This window comes from Leptodactylus fuscus, chromosome 1 (genome assembly GCF_031893055.1).
Source record: "Leptodactylus fuscus isolate aLepFus1 chromosome 1, aLepFus1.hap2, whole genome shotgun sequence".
Lineage (NCBI taxonomy): Eukaryota > Metazoa > Chordata > Amphibia > Anura > Leptodactylidae > Leptodactylus > Leptodactylus fuscus.
The window spans coordinates 84,484,921-84,505,839 of record NC_134265.1 but is presented as its reverse complement, the minus strand read 5'-3'; the positions used below and the strand labels follow the sequence as shown (position 1 = coordinate 84,505,839).

The 20,919-nt window shown below is 42.0% G+C and overlaps 1 protein-coding gene across 1 annotated transcript in view; it reads right to left on the bottom strand.

Moving 5' to 3' along the window:
- Positions 1-20,163, bottom strand: part of CHSY3 (chondroitin sulfate synthase 3) — a 288,961-nt gene extending 268,798 nt beyond the window's left edge. The window contains exon 1 of the mRNA XM_075272297.1: positions 19,374-20,163. Within this exon, the coding sequence (XP_075128398.1) occupies positions 19,374-20,004 (631 nt within the window). The 5' untranslated portion in view covers positions 20,005-20,163. The remainder of the gene's footprint in view (positions 1-19,373) is intronic.
- Positions 20,164-20,919: the final 756 nt, after the last annotated feature.

Below are 20,919 nucleotides of genomic sequence, written 5' to 3'. Positions count from 1 at the left end.
ACTACCGTAATGTTCTCAGCCATTAGACCAGCAAGATACAGAGCAAACCATGCAGGCATCAATATATAAGAGTGGATGGATACTGAGAAAGCTGACTTCACATCAAAAAGGTAACCAATTACTACAAAAAGGCGCTAGTATTCTTAACTTTATAATGGTGAAATGCTTAATACTAAATGGAGCTATCATTCAACTTAATTCTTGCTCTGCTGGAACATCTGTGGGTGCATTGTAATATGTGTCAAACATATCTTAACTTTGCTGCAAAAATGACTTTCGTTCATAATACATAAAAATTCTATGATCTGAAATAAAAAGCGGAAACATCAATTAATCTGTCCAGTTCTTTCTATTAGTTCACATACATATCAAACATCAATGCTCAAAAAACCATCATTACTGCGGAGCCTCTTGTAAACAGTCCAATTTAACGCTATTTCGACTTGATATGCCTCTCAGCGGGGAGGAATTAAACTTAGATGGAATCCTTTAAAAACCAAGAAGCAGTACACAGAACATTACCACTTCATTAAATGGAATCTGGTCCAAATTACCTGCATCAAAGATATCGTGACCGAATCTTTATCAACAGACGCCTATAAATACTGTAGTAAATGTTGAGTAATGGTGGTAAACCAACAAGCTACAGCATAGAAAATGAAGCCCTGCACTTTAGCATTTTGACAAAATTTCACAAAACAGCTGTATAGGATTAAAAATTGTAAAAGTTACTGCGCCAATGGGTATATATATGAAGAATGCTCATTACAAATGTCATTTCTAAAGTAGACTCAAATTGTATATTTTTATGTTTTAGTTGAAAAAATACTTATAGAGGTGTATTGTGTCAAATTTTTATTAGTTAATAGTACTCTTGAAGGGGCCATAAATATAAGAAAAGTTGAAAAGTACCTGCTGTGGGAAGGGGTTAATGGTTAAAGGGATACCTGAAAGGACACACCATGTAGTAAAAGGCCTGTCTACAAACAGAGAGATGGTTGTTTTCTTTAAAACACAGTTCCACATCTGTCTATACGTAGTATTTGATTTTGGTGCTAAGGCCCTGTTCACATCTGCGTTCAGGCCCTTCCTTTCCCCGTACTCGTACTCATTCGAATACTATCACTATTCGCAGTAAAGATTCGATTCAGAACCAGCGTTGATTGGCCGAATGCTATGAGTAAGGAGCCTCTTTGGTGCTCCGAAACGCGTCAGCCAGACGCTGACTATTTTTTACTTGTCATCATGGACATTTTTTGAATAATTACTCTGGATGTATATCTTTTATCCTGGATGATTATTAATTAAAGGCTAAGTTTTATACTATGGAGGTGTTGCTGGATATATCGTGGAATAGTGTATACAAATAAATAGTCTGGAGGAGCAGAGCAGCTAAATAAGTGGAGAAGGAAACATATTTCTTTAATCAGATATATTACAAAGTTTCTTATATTCACCTCTACTATTCCTTTATGAAAGGTCGTTCTATCAATGGGTGCACACTTTAAATTCTAAAACATTTATTAAAAATGACCAGAAAGCAGCAGAAATGACATTAACCAAAACTACGGCTATAGAGATAATTTCTAGGAATATTCTATGAGAACTCGATGTTTGGTTTGCTGTTCAGTCAATCCTGTGCATCTCAATATGCAATTATACATCCATGCCAATAAATAAGTATTCCACATTACAGCAATAATCCACATTAGGTTTCTGCACTTAATACATTAATTTACGAGAATCCTTATTTGCAGACATGCCTTGCTTATGTGAAGCTGCCAAGTCACGTGGATGGAAATTGTTATTTGTTCAAGGATTCATTGTGCACACGGGATTCTGCCAGTTTTGTACCGTTCCAATTTTATAAAAGAACGCATTGATTTGCTCTCACATGAATCGATCTCATCCTTATCTGATATGGTGCAGATGGTTTCATTTTGTGCTTTTTCTACAAGAAAATATTTGTTGTCTGCATGTTAGCAATATGCCAGGTTCCACAGGCAAGATAAAATGGTTTCATTCACACTATATATGTGCATTCTCAATGACTGTGTTCAGCAGTTAAATGACTTTTTAAATATAATTTTCTTCCTAATTAAACTAGTACTACTGATGAAGGTGAATGTGAACTTAGACTAACAGGTTCTGTAATTACTTGGCATATTCTTCTGAGAAATCCATGATTGGCCATGTAAGGGAACCCATCATTCCCAAGGCCACTGACTTCATTCCACATACAGGGCACACAAAATATATTTTGGCGTGTGGGTGATCTCTGCTTGACCAACCAACCTTGATGTATTATAACAAACTACTGCTAAGGACTGCTAGGACCAGCATTCCCTTTATTAATAATTGTCTCTTTTTTTCCAACTTAAAGAAGACATTTCATGTCCTCAGGCACATGCAGTTTTATATATCGCTAGAAAGCTGACAGAGCGCTGAATTCAGCACACTGTTGGCTTTCCCATTATGTGCCCTGGGGGAAGAGATATCAGTGCTGTTAGTCCACAGACTAGTACTGGGGGGGCGTTCCTTACTACTTGGCATCATGACTGGGCGGTAAGGAACACCCTCTCTGACAATATAGCGCTACGGACACTACTGTCAGAAGGGGCGTTCCCAGCTAGACTGTCAGGAATGTCCTTCTGACAGTAAAGAGCTATCAGCAATTACATCTATATCGATAACGGGAAAGACAAAAGTGTGCTGGATTCAGTGCTCTGTCAGCTTTCTAGCAGTATATAAAACCGCATGTGTGCGAGGAAATGAAAGGTCCTCTTTAAAGACTTTGTCTTCCCTTTACTATATCTGATTAGAGATGAGCGAACAGTGTTCTATCGAACACACGTTCGATCGGATATCAGGGTGTTCGCCATGTTCCAATCGAATCGAACACCGCGTGGTAAAGTGCGCCAAAATTCGATTCCCCTCCCACCTTCCCTGGCGCCTTTTTTGCACCAATAACAGCGCAGGGGAGGTGGGACAGGAACTACGACACCGGGGGCATTGAAAAAAATTGGAAAAAGTCATTGGCTGCCGAAATCAGGTGACCTCCATTTTAGACGAATAGTGGATTTCAAATCCGGGTCATATGAGAATGTGAACTTTGTGACTATGAGACAGGGATAGCTGTACAGGCAGGGATAGCTAGGGATAACCTTTATTTAGGGGGGAATGTTATTAAAAATAACTTTTTGGGGCTCTATCGGGTGTGTAATTGTGATTTTTGTGAGATAAACTTTTTCCCATAGGGATGCATTGGCCAGCGCTGATTGGCCGAATTCCGTACTTTGGCCAATCAGCGCTGGCTCTGCTGGAGGAGGCGGAGTCTAAGATCGCTCCACACCAGTCTCCATTCTGGTCCGACCTTAGACTCCGCCTCCTCCAGCAGAGCCAGCGCTGATTGGCCGAATTCCGTACTCTGGCCAATCAGTGCTGGCCAATGCATTGTATTGGCGTGATGAAGCAGTGCTGAATGTGTGTGTTTAGCTCAACTACACCGGTGGAGTAGTTGAGCTAAGCACACAGATTCAGCTCTGCTTCAATCAGCGCTGGCCAATGCATTCTATTAGCTTGATGAAGCAGAGTGTGCACAAGGGTTCAAGCGCACCCTCGGCTCTGATGTAGCAGAGCCGAGGCTGCACAAGGGTTCAAGCGCACCCTCGCACCCTTGGCTCAGAGTACGGAATTCGGCCAATCAGCGCTGGCTCTGCTGGAGGAGGCGGAGTCTAAGGCCGGACCAGAATGGAGACTGGTGTGGAGCGATCTTAGACTCCGCCTCCTCCAGCAGAGCCAGCGCTGATTGGTCGAGTTCCGTACTCTGGCCAATCAGCCCTGGCCAATGCATTTCTATGGGGAAAAGTTAGCTTGCGAAAATCGCAAACTGACAGGGATTTCCATGAAATAAAGTGACTTTTATGCCCCCAGACATGCTTCCCCTGCTGTCCCAGTGTCATTCCAGGGTGTTGGTATCATTTCCTGGGGTGTCATAGTGGACTTGGTGACCCTCCAGACACGGATTTGGGTTTCCCCCTTAACGAGTATATGTTCCCCATAGACTATAATGGGGTTCGAAACCCATTCGAACACTCAAACAGTGAGAAATCGAATTTCGAACCTCGAACATTTTAGTGTTCGCTCATCTCTATATCTGATATTTTGTAAGTCATTTTATTCCTTCATCGCATCTAAAATTAAAAATAAAGTAATTTTTTAGTAGTCTTCATTGTGAAAAATACCTCTGCTTTTTATTTACAGATTCTATGCAAATTTGCGTTTTCATGGTAACAGACTACAAATGATCCCTGTTTAGTTCTGTAGACATCCCGTTTTCTATATCCCCCTTATACTGTATACAGTCATTACCAATAAGTAGTTTAGAGGTGGGGAGCGGTCTAAGTGCTAGATCAGGCTAAGTAGGGATCTTCTGTAGCTGGTTATCATAAAAAAACATATTCTATATTTTAAACACAAAATTGAATATTGTTAATAAAGACGAATTGCAAACTGGCTTTATTTTTAATTTTAGAAATACTGAAGTAATGAAAAAGGCTGTGAAAGTGTATTTAGCCTTAAAGCATTGTTGGTAATTTTCTCATTAGCAAATGTAATTCGTTACTGTCTACACTTTACACATCTTTGAAAAGTGCAAACAAGTCTTTCATTCTACCTATTATATATTCTATTTTTAACAATCCGTCTGAGTCAGTAACATAGAAATCAATTCTTAGGACAAAGGGAACTGATGCTATATGTACACAGAAGGACGGATGTCATGGCAAGCACAGGAAAAAAATAAAGCATATTTGCCATGTTTTCCAGATTCAGCTATGAAATCTGTCTCGATCTAACAGTGTGCACCGGTGCTCCATTATACAGCAGATGATCACTACATGAGTGTTCTTCAGTGAACAGGACAGAACAGGATCTCATGTGCACATTTCAGCATTGAGTCCTACATCATTCGCCTCTAACAGCTAAAGGTTTTTTCTTACACAAAAATACTGTATTGATCTATTTTTAGCTCTGCAATATAATAATGTACTTAATCAATAGGTTTCTATAAAATTATTATTGGGTTGCTCCATCAAATTACTTTTTGACCTGTAAGTGAGCAATGTCAATACATTCCTGCTCATATGGTCAAACTGTTGGGACTTTCACTGAAGTCTGAGAAAGTGTGCACCACTATTACACTGAAAATGTACCTTGAATCCAGGGGCATAGCTATAGAAGGTGAGACAGTAGAGTCACTGCCAGGCTCTGGACCCTGATGGGGCCCCAAAGGTCCCTCTGCCACATAAAACATAGCTTTATTCTAAATTACACACATTTTACATCAGCGGTCATGAGCTTCAAGTTACATTTGTGCTTGAACCTGCGCATTCTCTAGGGTAAAAATACCATGATCTAAATTCACTGCAAATGTAATGAACATTATCAGAATAAACACAAGGTAATAGTACTAGTCACCATACCAGTGGATCTTAACATTGAACATGTAGTTTGATCTGCGGGCAGCAAGTTATAAAACAGAAAGAACTGAGAAGTTTCATATATAGTTATGTAAGCAAAGAATTGAAAAGAACTTGTAAGGCCTGGTTCACATCTGCTCATGGGGACCCCAATCGGAAACCTAATCCGCATAAAAAAGCTGTTACCTTAGGAAAACAGCGGACCGCATAGACTATAATGGGGTTGTGTGGTTTCCGCTCAGTTTCCACAGAAAAAATGTGAGAGAAAAGTGCTGCTTTCACGACTTTTCTCTCTGCATTTTTCATGTGGAGAGAGGAACGGAATCCCCGAGTGCAAATGTGACCCTTATCTTAATTTCTGCTTATTCTTGGCTTAAATAACAGCTATCACAAGTCCCACCACCACCAGTTCTTTGTATAACTCCATAGGTATCACCCCACAGATTCTAATGCAGTTAAAAAAAAAATTTCTCTAGCCTCCACCATTCCTGAGCAATTAGCGCAGTTAGTTTCAGCACCAATATGCTAATTAGACTCTATACTGTCAGGTGGTTGGTGTTGGGCTGGAGGAGATAGCCAGGGACCACCCACCTGACAGTAGAAACCCTAATTAACATATCGGTGCTGAGACTGACTGCACTGATTGTTCAGGAACAGTGGGGAGTAGAGAAAAAGCTTCAACTGCGCCAAACTCAGAAGAACTGCACCTATTGAAGGATGCGACCAATTGGAGTTGGAGGAGGTAGTGAAAGATCCTTTCATCTAGTTAGCAGTCCTACTCATGGTACTATTCCAATATATACCAGGAAGGCTGCCAAGCATTGAATAGGACTGCCCACTTGACTCCTAAGCTCAGAGTGAGTATTTAATGAATGAATTACATGTTATACTGAATCATTTCCCACAAAACTATATATAACTATCCCTAATTAATCCTGCTCTGTATGCATAACATGTAGGCATTTACGATGGATTGAGATAAATGCTATATCTGTCTGTGAACCTTATAAAGATATATCAGGAATTATTTCCATTGCCTAATTACAGTGCTATGTGCCACTATTTTATGTAATTTTCCCAATATCCAGCTATTCATCCTCTTCTATCTTCGCTACCCCCAACCTGCGGTGCACTGGCTATGTACAGTACGACTATGATAAAGCGCCCTTTATCCTTCACCAGTACATTCACTTCCACCCTCTATCTACCTTACAAGCATGACGTCCTGGATTTCCTGGGATCTCTGCTGCTCACTAAGATTATTCATGCTCATGAAACTCTAAATTGGACTATCTGAGAAGTGTGGAGAGTGGATAATCTGGATGAGCGGGACTTAGCATAGCCCGGACAGGAGTCTTTATACTGGACTGTTGTAACAAATCCAGCTGAGTTGACAAGTATGAGATAATCTTTGCATTAGAAATCTTCACTTGCCATACATTAATAAGCTCCTTTACTGTACTTTACAGGTACTGTTTATATATTAAAATGTAAAATATACCTGTTTTCTAAATTTAATAGCCATTTTACTTCAACCTTTAAAACTGCTGTAGTGTAGCAATGCCTTGTTCCCCTCCATTAGCCACATTTCGAGCTTTCTCCTGGGACCGGTACCATACAATAAGGCATTGTTAGCTTCTGGACAGGATAATCAATTTCAATCATGTTATCACTAAAGTTTGGCAAAGTTGGATGAAAACATGTCATGCCCTACTCGCTACCAGACAGATCAATTTAGAGTCTTTCTTTACAGCCATTAAACAATTTATCACTAAAATATCACTGCACACTAAGATATCATTCTAAAAAGAGATATCCCATTGAACAATTCAATGTGGAATATTTCTTGACATCTAAAACATTATCATTAGAGATGAGCGAACACTAAAATGTTCGAGGTTCGAAATTCGATTCGAACAGCCGCTCACTGTTCGAGTGTTCGAATGGGTTTCGAACCCCATTATAGTCTATGGGGAACATAAACTCGTTAAGGGGGAAACCCAAATTCGTGTCTGGAGGGTCACCAAGTCCACTATGACACCCCAGGAAATGATACCAACACCCTGGAATGACACTGGGACAGCAGGGGAAGCATGTCTGGGGGCATAAAAGTCACTTTATTTCATGGAAATCCCTGTCAGTTTGCGATTTTCGCAAGCTAACTTTTCCCCATAGAAATGCATTGGCCAGTGCTGATTGGCCAGAGTACGGAACTCGACCAATCAGCGCTGGCTCTGCTGGAGGAGGCGGAGTCTAAGATCGCTCCACACCAGTCTCCATTCAGGTCCGACCTTAGACTCCGCCTCCTCCAGCAGAGCCAGCGCTGATTGGCCGAATTCCGTACTCTGGCCAATCAGCACTGGCCAATGCATTCTATTAGCCCGATGAAGTAGAGCTGAATGTGTGTGCTAAGCACACACATTCAGCACTGCTTCATCACGCCAATACAATGCATTAGCCAGTGCTGATTGGCCAGAGTACGGAATTCGGCCAATCAGCGCTGGCTCTGCTGGAGGAGGCGGAGTCTAAGATCGCTCCACACCAGTCTCCATTCAGGTCCGACCTTAGACTCCGCCTCCTCCAGCAGAGCCAGCGCTGATTGGCCGAATTCCGTACTCTGGCCAATCAGCACTGGCTAATGCATTGTATTGGCGTGATGAAGCAGTGCTGAATGTGTGTGCTTAGCACACACATTCAGCTCTACTTCATCGGGCTAATAGAATGCATTGGCCAATCAGCGCTGGCCAATGCATTCTATTAGCGTGAACTGAGTTTGCACAGGGGTTCTAGTGCACCCTCGGCTCTGCTACATCAGATTGCTACATCTGATGTAGCAGTGCCGAGTGTGCATCAGATGTGTAGTTGAGCAAAACTGACTCAGCACTGCTAAGTCTCTGCATTCGCATAGGAATGCATTGGCCAGCCTTCGGCCAATCAGCGCTGGCTCTGCCGGAGGAGGCGGAGTCTAAGGTCGGACCTGAATGGAGACTGGTGTGGAGCGATCTTAGACTCCGCCTCCTCCAGCAGAGCCAGCGCTGATTGGTCGAGTTCCGTACTCTGGCCAATCAGCACTGGCTAATGCATTGTATTGGCGTGATGAAGCAGTGCTGAATGTGTGTGCTTAGCACACACATTCAGCTCTACTTCATCGGGCTAATAGAATGCATTGGCCAGCGCTGATTGGCCGAATTCCGTACTCTGGCCAATCAGCACTGGCTAATGCATTGTATTGGCGTGATGAAGCAGTGCTGAATGAGTGTGCTTAGCACACACATTCAGCTCTACTTCATCAGGCTAATAGAATACATTGGCCAATCAGCGCTGGCCAATGCATTCTATTAGCTTGATGAAGCAGAGTGTGCACAAGGGTTCAAGCGCACCCTCGGCTCTGATGTAGCAGAGCTGAGGGTGCACAAGGGTTCAAGTGCACCCTCGGCTCTCCTACATCAGAGCCGAGGGTGCGCTTGAACCCTTGTGCAGCCTCGGCTCTGCTACATCAGAGCCGAGGGTGCGCTTGAACCCTTGTGCACACTCTGCTTCATCAAGCTAATAGAATGCATTGGCCAGCGCTGATTGGCCAGAGTACGGAATTCGGCCAATCAGCGCTGGCCAATGCATCCCTATGGGAAAAAGTTTATCTCACAAAAATCACAATTACACACCCGATAGAGCCCCAAAAAGTTATTTTTAATAACATTCCCCCCTAAATAAAGGTTATCCCTAGCTATCCCTGCCTGTACAGCTATCCCTGTCTCATAGTCACAAAGTTCACATTCTCATATGACCCGGATTTGAAATCCACTATTCGTCTAAAATGGAGGTCACCTGATTTCGGCAGCCAATGACTTTTTCCAATTTTTTTCAATGCCCCCGGTGTCGTAGTTCCTGTCCCACCTCCCCTGCGCTGTTATTGGTGCAAAAAAGGCGCCAGGGAAGGTGGGAGGGGAATCGAATTTTGGCGCACTTTACCACGCGGTGTTCGATTCGATTCGAACATGGCGAACACCCTGATATCCGATCGAACATGTGTTCGATAGAACACTGTTCGCTCATCTCTAATTATCATCAATCTACAGTATATAGTATGGCATCAGTTTTTTATTCTTTTTTTTCATCTCCATCTTCTAAATTGCCATAACTTGACCCGTTACCATAATTTTGGGTGTCAGGATGGTTATGGCCATATTCAATTCTTTAGTTGTTGCTATGTTTGACATGTTTTAAAATAAAATAAATATAGATAGATTTGTATCATTATATTCTGTAACTCAACTTAAATTTTTAGCATTGATAGAGTTGCCTGAGAGTTCATTTTTTGGAAGAGCAAAATGTAGTTTTTATTAGCATAATTTCGTAATGACCACAAAACATCATATCTGGCATTATGTATTTCTGCTCTCTTCACGGTATGGAATAAATGACATCATATTTTAATAGTTCAAACTTTTTTTACGTAGGTTGTGAGCCCCATATAGGGCTCACATGTACATTTTTTCCTATCAGTATGTCTTTGGAGTATGGCAGGAAATCCACACAAACATGGGGAGAACATACAAACTCCTTGCAGATGTTGTCTTTGGCAGGATTTGAGTGCAGGACTCCAGTGCTGCAAAGCTGCAGTGCTAACCACTGAGCCACCGTGTTGCCCCTTAACAGTTCAAACTTTTATGGATGTGGAAATACCATTTATGTTTAATTTTTACATTATATGTGATATACATGAACAGTTTTTTACTCTTCATATATTTCTTTGAAGATTTTTCAGAATGTTTTTACATGTTTTTTTAATCCCAAAATGACTTGTATTATTGCAGTATATTGTGCCTCTGATGTCTTCCCATTATACCCTGCCTGTGAAGATAAGAGGGTGGTGATCAGGTGAGAGAGGGAGTCCCCTCCATCTAACCACCTTTGATCAGAATGTTTTCAAGTTTTCAGATGCAGTTTGAAGCCAAAACCCGAAGAGGATTCAAAACAGGAGAAGAAATATCTTTTTTTTTCTTTCCACACCTGATTTTGGCTTCAGAAATATGAATATACTAGCTGGTACCCGCGACTTCGTCTGCGGTGATTGTAGAAGTGGGTATATACAGGCGCGGGTAAGGTTTTCGTACTGTGTATAAGGGATGGGATATGAAATGTAACTTTGTATCTTGTTTTTGCTGTTATTCAGAGAATATGTGAGACTTTTGTGTTGAAGGTAATTTGTATTTGAGCTGCTATATATACGGTGTTGTGAGAAACTTTACATAGTGACTTTGGGACAGAGGGATTTGAAGTTAACCCTTTCCCGCCGATGGCATTTTTTTGATTTTCGTTTTTGACTCCCCTCCTTCTAAACCCCATAACTTTTTTATTTCTCCGCTCCCAGAGCCATACGAGGTCTTAATTTTTCCTGGGACAAATTTTTCTTCATGATGCCGCCATTATTTATTCTATATAATGTACTGGGAAGCAGGGAAAAAATTCAGAATGGGGTGGATTTGAAGTAAAAATGCATTTCTGCGACTTTCTTACGGGCTTTGGTTTTACGGCGTTCACTGTGCAACCAAAATGACATGTCCCCCGTATTCTGTGTTTCGTTACGATTCCGGGGATACCAAATTTATATGGTTTTATTTACATTTTGACCCCTTAAAAAAATCCAAAACTGTGTTTAAAATTTTTTTTTTGAAAAGTCGCCATATTCCGACAGCCATAACTTTTTTATACGTGCGTGTACGGGGATGTATAGGGCGTCTTTTTTTGCGGGTTCGGGTGTACTTTGTAGTTCTACCATTTTCGGGAAATGTTATTGCTTTGATCACTTTTTATTCAAATTTTTATCAGAATGAAAACAGTGAAAAAATGGCGGTTTGGCACTTTTGACCATTTTTCCCGCTACGGCGTTTACCGAACAGGAAAAATATTTGTAGAGATTTGTAGAGCGGGCGATTTCGGACGTGGGGATACCTAACATGTATGTGTTTCACAGTTTTTAACTACTTTTATATGTGTTCTAGGGAGAAGGGGGTGATTTGAATTTTTAATCCTTTTTATTTTTTTTTTTATATTTTTTTTAACTTTTTTAAATTTTTTTTTGCATTTATTAGACCGCCTAGGGGTATTGACATGGGTGGGGGGTGTCGCGGATTGTCAGAGCGGTGGGGGTCGGCAAACATGGCTGCTCCGGAGCGTTAAAGAGAGCCTCCTGGAGTATCGTTAAGGTGAGGGGTAAAGTGGTAAAGTATATGTATATGAGATTGTGTGGGGTTAGGGGCGAGGCTGTAGAGGGTAATAGGAATTTTGTGGCTTGCTATGGTCCAAAGTGTGTGAGATTGCAGAGATGGTGGTGTGAGTTTGGGTTTTGTGGGGGTCCTGGCAGAAACGTATGTGCGCTATTGTGACGAAAAGTAGCCTATTGCGCAATCGGGTGTATTAACTATGTTTGTGGAAAATTTCAGCCAAATCGGTCGAGCGGTTTTTCCGTGATTGAGGAACAAACATCCGAACATGCAAACATCCAAATACACAAACCCACAAACTCACAAACTTTCACATTTATAATATTAATAGGATCCTGATCAAACATAAACATATGAAACCATCCTAAAGTGTTAAGCCGGTGCCCCACGGGTTGGAAACGCGGCGATTTGCCTGCAGCAAAATCACTGCCGGAAAAATCGCGGCTTTTTACAGTAAGTGCAAATTAGATGGGTTTCTAGCAAATCCCATGCCGACTTTGCGGCAAAACCGCAGTGCGGGCACGTCGTGATTTCCAGCACGCTTTTGGAAATCCCAGCATGTCAATTATATCAGGAAAACTCTGCAAACTTCCATTTAAAGCGCTGTGGGAAGAATGGTGATGCGTTGCCGCCGTGTTTTTTTCCGCAGCACTTTATTGCTGCGGATCATCGTGTGGGGCCGTAGCTTTAAGTGGGTTTTCCAGGACTGTAATATTGATGACCTATTCAATCCTATCCATGACCCCAATGATCAACTGTTTGAAGGGAATGTAGACTTTGAGTGTATATACTTTTAAGACCCCCACCAACCTTGAAAATGGTGGGCCCATGTCCCCTTGCATCTTTCATGTGAATGAAGTGCCAGTGCACATGCCCAACTGGCACATCATTCATCTCTAAGGGGCTTCCAAAGATTTGTCCGGGAAGCTCCATATAAATGAATGGAGCACTGAGCAGGCAAGCCCACTGTTGCTTCATTCACAAGGAGGGTGCATAGCAATTTTTGGGACCCCATTCTCCTGACTTCTGACCTTTATCCCCTGTTGTATGAACATAATAACAAACAACTTTAAGGTATACGTAAATCTATCTAAGCCCCGTGCTCTACAATGTGCTGCCCATATTGAACATGCCAGCTTTCATTTCTCATTGCCACATACAATTGAAGTCTAGGATAAAACGTCAGGTACCGCATAAGAAGAATGATAAGGTTTTAAATCCCATCCTGTCTCCAAGTAGTAATATCATCTGCAGTCCTGAACAGTTCAGTATATTTCATTCATAACTGCTAATGATGTCTGCCTAATGATGCTATAATAATTATTTCTGCAAACGAAGAAGAAGAGGAAAAGAAGAAAACGTCTTATAAGACTAACAGTTCTGTCACGCATAGAAGCATTGCTGTATGAAGCTAATTAGAGGCATGATTTACCATGTACGTAGATGCCATGGCTGCCTATTCTTCTTGGGATATTTTATCTAGAAACTAGTGAGCGTCTGTCCTTATTTACCGGTGTCTCTGCTCTACTCCGTGGAAGCTGGAGCTTCTGTTAAGTGAAATCCAGTAACAATCATGTCTAAAGACGATCACTAGGTTTCTTCCACTGTTAGGAGCATACTGAACGTGCTGAACAATACCATAAGATGATAAAGGTAATTCTCTATTAATTATATCACCGCTCCACAAAACTCGCACCAAACTGACTGACACAGGAGACATAAGGCAGAAACTTGCATTATACAATGAGACTTACATTGCATTAACCCTTAAAGGATTTTCCCACATTTGATATTGAATCCACAGGCTCTGAGATAGACACAGACAGCTGTGCAAGAACACCTTTGTGTCAATATGCAAATGAGCACTTTAGAGCAATGGGGGCGTTGTTTTTGCCCCAGCCCTGCACAGATAGGCTACAAATGTCTGGGGGACCACTGTTGGCACTGTTCTCACTGTGTTCGTGTAGTGAGGAGAAACCTGAGGAGACCACCATGTCATTCAAAGTCTATGGGACTGGTACAGAAATCCCAGTACAGAATAGGTTATTACTGTCATCTTTAAAACCCCTTTAAGTGTATTAACCTGTCATAATATTGTTATGAAAATCTGTATCTATGGTGAGAAGGATAGATCTAGTCAGAATAGGTCATCAAATCTGATAGGGGAGCCTGACATCCAGCAACCCGTTTGAAAAAGCCAAACTGTTCAGACGACACAGCGGCCTCTTCCCTATATCGCAAGCAGAGTGCCTTCCATAGCCTCATTCCTGTGCTTGGTATTACAGTTCAATACAATTTACTTGAATGGGATTGAACTGCAAAAAGCTTATACAACCAATAAATGTGATGTGACTGGCCTGAGAAAAGAAAGTAACCCTTGCAAGAGTACTGCAGCCTGTTCAGACAGGTGATCATGGTGGGTGCTAGATATGTGACTCCTACAGATCTGATAGTGATGACCTACTATATGCTAAGACTAGGCCATCACTATAGAGTCCCAGACAACCCCTGTAAAGGAGCTACAGAAACACCAATGTATCTATGAATACATGGGCGTAACTGATGAATGATCAATAAATAGGTAGTGGGAGGAAGCACTCCGGGCCATAAAGAAAGAAGTGAGAAAATAGATGGATAGATAGATAGATAGATAGATAGATAGATAGATAGGAGATAGATAGATAGATGATAGATAGCTAGATAGATAGATAGATAGATAGATAGATAGATAGATAGATAGATAGGAGATAGATAGATAGATAGATAGATAGATAGGAGATAGATAGATAGATAGATAGATAGATAGATAGATAGGAGATAGATAGATAGATAGATAGATAGATAGATAGATAGGAGATAGATAGATAGATAGATAGATAGATAGATAGATAGATCGATAGATAGATAAATAGATAGGAGATAGATAGATAATAGATAGGAGATAGATAGATAGATAGATAGATAGATAGATAGGAGATAGATAGATAGATAGATAGATAGATAGATAGATAGATAGATAGATCAAAAACAGGCCGTACTCCTATGATAAAGGTGAAAAGTGAGGGCACTTTATTGTCACATACCAGCTAATATGAGGCAATAAAAGTCTCCTCACTTTTTCACTTGGATCCTTGGAGCGTTGCATGTTTTAGATTGATACCAATTGGGGCAAGTTGCCTCTTCCCTTGGGCTGGCACACATTTTCATTCTTTTTGCTGGTACTCTCTTCCTTTCCATTTAGATAGATAGATAGATAGATAGATAGATAGACAGACAGACAGACAGACAGACAGACAGACAGATAGATAGATAGATAGATAGATAGATAGGAGATAGATAGATAGATAGATAGATAGATAGATAGATAGAATAAATATATAATATAAATGTCTAATATACTTATCTAATGTTTTATACATATGAATCAGATTTACTCTCTATCTGCTTCTCCTAAACAAAGATCCACAAATCCCACATTAGCTTGGAGTACTAAGCAGCAAGTAACATATGAGGTGCTATAAAAATTGAATCAAATTAATTTGCATTTACATATTAAGATTAGGCGTTTGAAACAAACTCATCCATTATGATTTTATACATCTGTCTACAACACTTGGTTTTAGCTACAAACCCATTTATATCTTACATCTCACTGACTGCAATTCTTCATGTGAACCCCACAGTTTATTCTCTAGGCCTGGTTCACATCTGCGTTCGGTATTCCATTTGGGGAGTCCGTTTGGGCCCCCCCCAAGCGAAATACCAAATGCATTAAAAAGCAGTGAGCAATGAAAGCACATGGACCCCGTAGACTATAATGGGATCTGTGTGTTTTCCGTGCGGTGTGCACACAAATCATGCGGAGAAGAAAGTAGTTCATAAAGTACTTTTCTCTCTGCATGATTCATGCGGACACTGCGCTGAAAACACACAGACCCCATCATAGTCTATTGGGTCAGTGTGCTTTCATTGCTCACCACTTGCGTTCGGTCAATGCGTTCGGTTTTATGTTCGGGGGGTCCCCAAGCGGACTCCCCGAATGGAATACCGAATGCAGATATGAACCAAGCCTAAGATCACCCTAAAAATAGTGAAAACATCTGGTAACACTTGAATTGCATAGATTTATGGATTACCTCCGGCAATATTGGTTTATGGGGACGTTTTGGCTGAAAACTTAATATTATAAGGGTTGACTGTGAAGTTTTATTTATGTTGCCTGCCATATTTAACTATGGAACTCTCCCTACCACTTTTGGTCTGTGGGGGAACACCAGGTATTGATGGTTTATGGGGGAGCTCTGGCTAGCATTCTTGGTTTTTGGGAGACCTTTAGATCTCACTGATGGTTTCTGCAGGACCTCTGGCTGTCACTGTACATTTATAATGGAACTCTCTCCCTTTTGGTTTAAGGGAGACTTCCCTTTCTTCTTGGTCTAAGCTGATATATGCTCATACATACACTAAATTTTGATATATTCTAATGAAAATGAGATGATAATACTGTACTGACCATCAAATAGTGTGCAGCACAAAAGCTAAAGGGTTAGTCTTTTAGTTGTGTGGACAGTTTGTGCAGAGAGTCGTATTGTGGTATTTTTTCTTTGCTAGGGTAAGAAGTCTCTGTAAATTTGTGGAGACCTCAATAACACTATTATTTTATCTGCCAGGTCTGCTAATGATTTTTTTCCTTTCCTATAGACCTGCAATACACAGTAGTGGGACTGTAGAACTTAAACTATGACATTCCCTTCTATAAGTACACACACAACTGTTTACATAAGAACCATCCTATTCAATCCCTCAGTGAATTGCCAGCAGGGTGCTAATGAGATCTCACAAAGGGCACCAGGGTTGGTCCTTTTTAAGCCACTGCACAGTAATTCAATGCTAATAACTGGTTTACTTGTAATAAATGTGTACATCTAAATCGCACTGCAACTTGCTAACAGCAGGATTTAAGAGTGGCAAGACATGAACAAAGTATATATATATATATATATATATATATATATATATATATATGAATGGTATACGTGTTTAGTAAATGCAGTAATGTATAACATATTTAAAACAGATACAACTAAGGGCGGGTTCACATCTGCGCCCCGTCTCTGTTTTGCAGGTTTCCGTTTCCTATCCGATACTGGACAGGAGATGGAAACCTGCAGGCATTTTTCAAACCCATTCAAATGAATGGGTTTGGAAAGTGTCCGGCCGTGAGCGCCTGTGAGCGTTTTGTGCTCTCCGCGGCAAAACGTTTTTTTTTCACCAGACACAAAGTCGGACAGGCAGGACTTTCTGTCTGGTTAAAAAAAACGGTTTTGTCGTGGAGAGCACAAAACGCGCACAGGCGCTCACGGCCGGACACTGTCTTCAGGTTTCCGTCTTCTGTGTGCAGAAGACGGAATGAAAACGGAGATCGGGCGCAGGTGTGAACCCGCCCATACAGAAACGCCAAGTGACCAGAGGCGTAACCTCCTGGGCCCTAAAGTGCTATTTGTCATGGGACCCTCACTTACCATGTGTTATCTGTAATACTGGTGTCTTCCTATGTTGCAGATAGGCCGTTTTGGCCCCATCAGGCTCCAGGGACCACTTAGCGATTGCACCCCTTATCTCTACCCACTGGCACTGGGGTCTTTGGATCAAACCTGACCACAAGAATATGTGAATTTGTGTGTGCTCCCTATGTGTGTCCTCCAGGAAAAAAAATGTTGTCCTCCCCAATTGAACATGAGCCTAGAGAAGCTTATATCTTTACTATAGGGTTGTCAATAAGTTATTCAGTAACATTACATTACACACAACACAAGCTCATTTTGACACAAGGAGAAAAAGAAACCTTACTGGCGTACTTCTTTATAGCTATGTTTGCAGAATATAGAATTCTAACATGTATTTTAATGCCTTGGATTAGCCCTTGTACCATTTAATGGGGTTGCTCCACTTATTTTTGGACTTTTTCCAAGGTAGCACCAAAAATCTGCAGCAGATATTTCATGATACATCTGACCCCATTGACATGCTGGGAACGTGCACTTCACGCAGATCTCAGTGATCAATTTCAGCTGAAATCCATGTGAAAATTCTGTTACGTCTACATTAACAAGTTTCCTCTGGGCACTCTGGATATAACCGATTCTCTAAAATGATGTTATGGTGTTATATATACAAAGCAACATTTTATACACAGTCTTATGGTGAAACAAACAAGCCCTATGGTTCCATTCTATGAGGTCTTAGATATATTAAGTGCCTTTATATGGTGTCTTCATAAGACACCACATATTAGTGGTATTCTCTTCCAGAAGCAATGCTTGCAGAAGACAATATATCTGAAATACCAGATGTAATGAAGCATGTCACAATTTCTATCACAATAGAAAAAGACTTAATATAGCTCTATATAAAATCAGAGGCATACATTGGTACAGTATGGGTTCATACACTTCTGTAGGTACCATATTAGGGCTGCATACAACACAAAACTTGAGTAGGGTCATGAGTAGGCTGTATATATAGTCTTGGGTTGAATGGCCACCAATGAAATGTTCCCGAGTGTATGTGAGTACTTCAGGTAGGAAAGTTAGATTGTAATCCTCAAGAATCGCAGAGATTCTCTGTATATAGTGTATACTGGTGTGAGATGTCTTTATTAAACACTTGATTCCACAGCCTATTACCAGTTATGGCTATATGTTACTACTTTTGGAAACTGTTATGCAAATATTAATATGTGTCAGTAAATAATCCCGGCTGTCAGTAAATAAGGTACAGTTTGGCGGTAAGGTATTTCACTGGCCGATGACCCTGCCAGACAAGAAGTGAGGCCGGTCAATTAAAAGTCGCACTGAAGTGTTGCCCTGACTGATGGAAGAAACAATGAATCAAGACTTTCTTTCCCTTGACTCAGCCGCTCTCAGCATACAGACTCTTTGTGGTGTGACCTCAGGCATCACTTGTTCCTGTCACTGCTATACTAACTAAATACTCTGCTTTTAACATTACTCCTTACGCTGGAAAATTCCTTCTTCATACATTTTTAACTATGGCTTGGCCTACAAAACGCAGTTATAGATGTGCTGCATATTTGGAAGTTGATGCCTGGATTATTTTACAGAGACATTTTCAACATTTTTTCCACCTAAATGTAAGAGCCTGGAGAGCGAGGCAAGTGTGTAGGATTATGTAATACCCTATGGAACATGGTGGGTCCTGCAGATGGTAAATCCTTCTTATGTCAGGGGGCACACAGATACAATTTATGTAGTAACTATGAAGACTCCCATACATGTAACAATGTTGTATTTTGTTTAACATGTTACGAATAGGATTGGTAAGTGTGCCTCATGGTGAATGAATGAGAGCCTAAAAATTCTATTAATACATGTTCATTCCATGTTATAGGGTTCTGACTAATCCCAATCATTTTATAATCTGGTATGGTAAGTCCTTGTATTGCTATGTATCACTATTATTAACCCTTGATGCACACTGGCTGACTATCAGACTGGACACAAACTCTTGAACTAGTCCTCACTCCATTGCTCATGTAATGTGCCCTGAGAAGAGGGAGATGATGCTTTCTTGTGTCTGCACATCTGGGGCACCACTTGGTATGTACCATGCCATGTGACAGGGGCACTGCTGGCTGCCAGGTACTTGCCTTTGATGTACACATCGTCATCTGCCCTCATGAACCACTCATACTGATCCAGGTACTTGTCATGCATGTGCTTGATCATCATGAAGGACTTCTTCTGAGGAGGGTAAGAGTCATCCACCCCAGGTAGGGAGATGACTGGCACCGGCTCTGGCAGCTGGATTTCCTCTGAGCCCTGGCTGGAGAAGAACTCCACTTTCCCTGGGATGTAAGGTGCCCAGGTCCTGTATGCTGCCACTGCCCGAGTATCCAGGTATTTCTTGGCTGTCATAACTCCGACATAAAGGAAATGTCTCTGGCTCTCCTCTGGTGGACCCCAGTCCCCACTTCCATTGTGGTTAACCCTATGCCTGCTGCTGTTGGTGTTCTCCTTTTTGGGGTCTTGTTCTTCAGGTCCAGCTGCTGGAGTGCTGTGTGGCACCACATCTTTGCCATGCCAGGGGTCATCCCTCCTCATGCCCCCCTGCTGCCCTGTCTGGATCCTCTCTCGGCTGTAAAAGGAGCAGACATTGGACCTTCTTTTCTTCTCGCTCATCTCAGCTACTCTGGGGGCGATGAGCCAGGAGGCAGCAGTAAATCCCAGGATTAATCCCACTACCACACTCATCCAGGGTCTCCTGGACCTCACAGCCATGCTTCACTGCAGCCTAGTAGTACTCCTTGTGTAGCAATCTGCAGGGACGTGCCCCTGTGTGTCTGCTGGGTACAGTGCCCCCGGCGTGTGAGCTGGAGTAAAGTTGCAGGGCAGCAGAGCAGGAGCAGCCCGAGGAGCAGCAGTAGTGTCTGGGCTGCCAGCTTGTCACTGCTGCTCGCACCTCCTCCCAGCCCCACGCTGCAGCTGCCTCTCCTCCTCCTCCTGCTCCACCTTCTCCCTCTGCTCCCAGCCAGCAGCTCCTCCACACCCCTGGCTGCTGATCAGTCCCCGTGCCCACCCAGACCTGCCAGCTCGCCTGTGACTTGCCAGTCCTCAGTGAATGATCCCTGACAAGCAGTCAGCCCCCTTCAGCCTCAGCGTGGTATCTCCATAGGAACGGTGAGGAGGGGCTGCCTGCTGGCAGAGTCTGGATGGAGATGCTGCAGCCTCCTTGCTCCTGTCATGTGGGAGGGGAGCAGCCCATGTGCTTACTGGAGGTTGCCACCCCAATCATCTACTGTAATGGGATGTGTTGGAGTCCGCATGGCATAAACCCACACTCAGTGCCCTGGTATATTGTTCACTCCAGATTAAGTCATCACTGCACAAGCTGCCAAGCTATTGTAGCTGAAAGGAACTCTACGCCAGACTGCCCTATGCATCACGTATGCAAGTCTGAATACAAGCACAGAGTCTAGTATTCCCTGTGGTTTTATGGATACATGCATGCCAACAGTTCTGACTAGTAACATTGAGCTAAGGTGGTCCTCTCCTATCTGCAAGGTTTGAGGAGGTGGTCTAGAAGAAGAACCTAATGCTTCCAGCTGCACATGCTGTGGCAATGCTGCTGCAGGGGTTAAAAGGATGAGTCAAGAGAGGGATTTTTAAGAACCTGAGGGAGTGATCCATACTGCT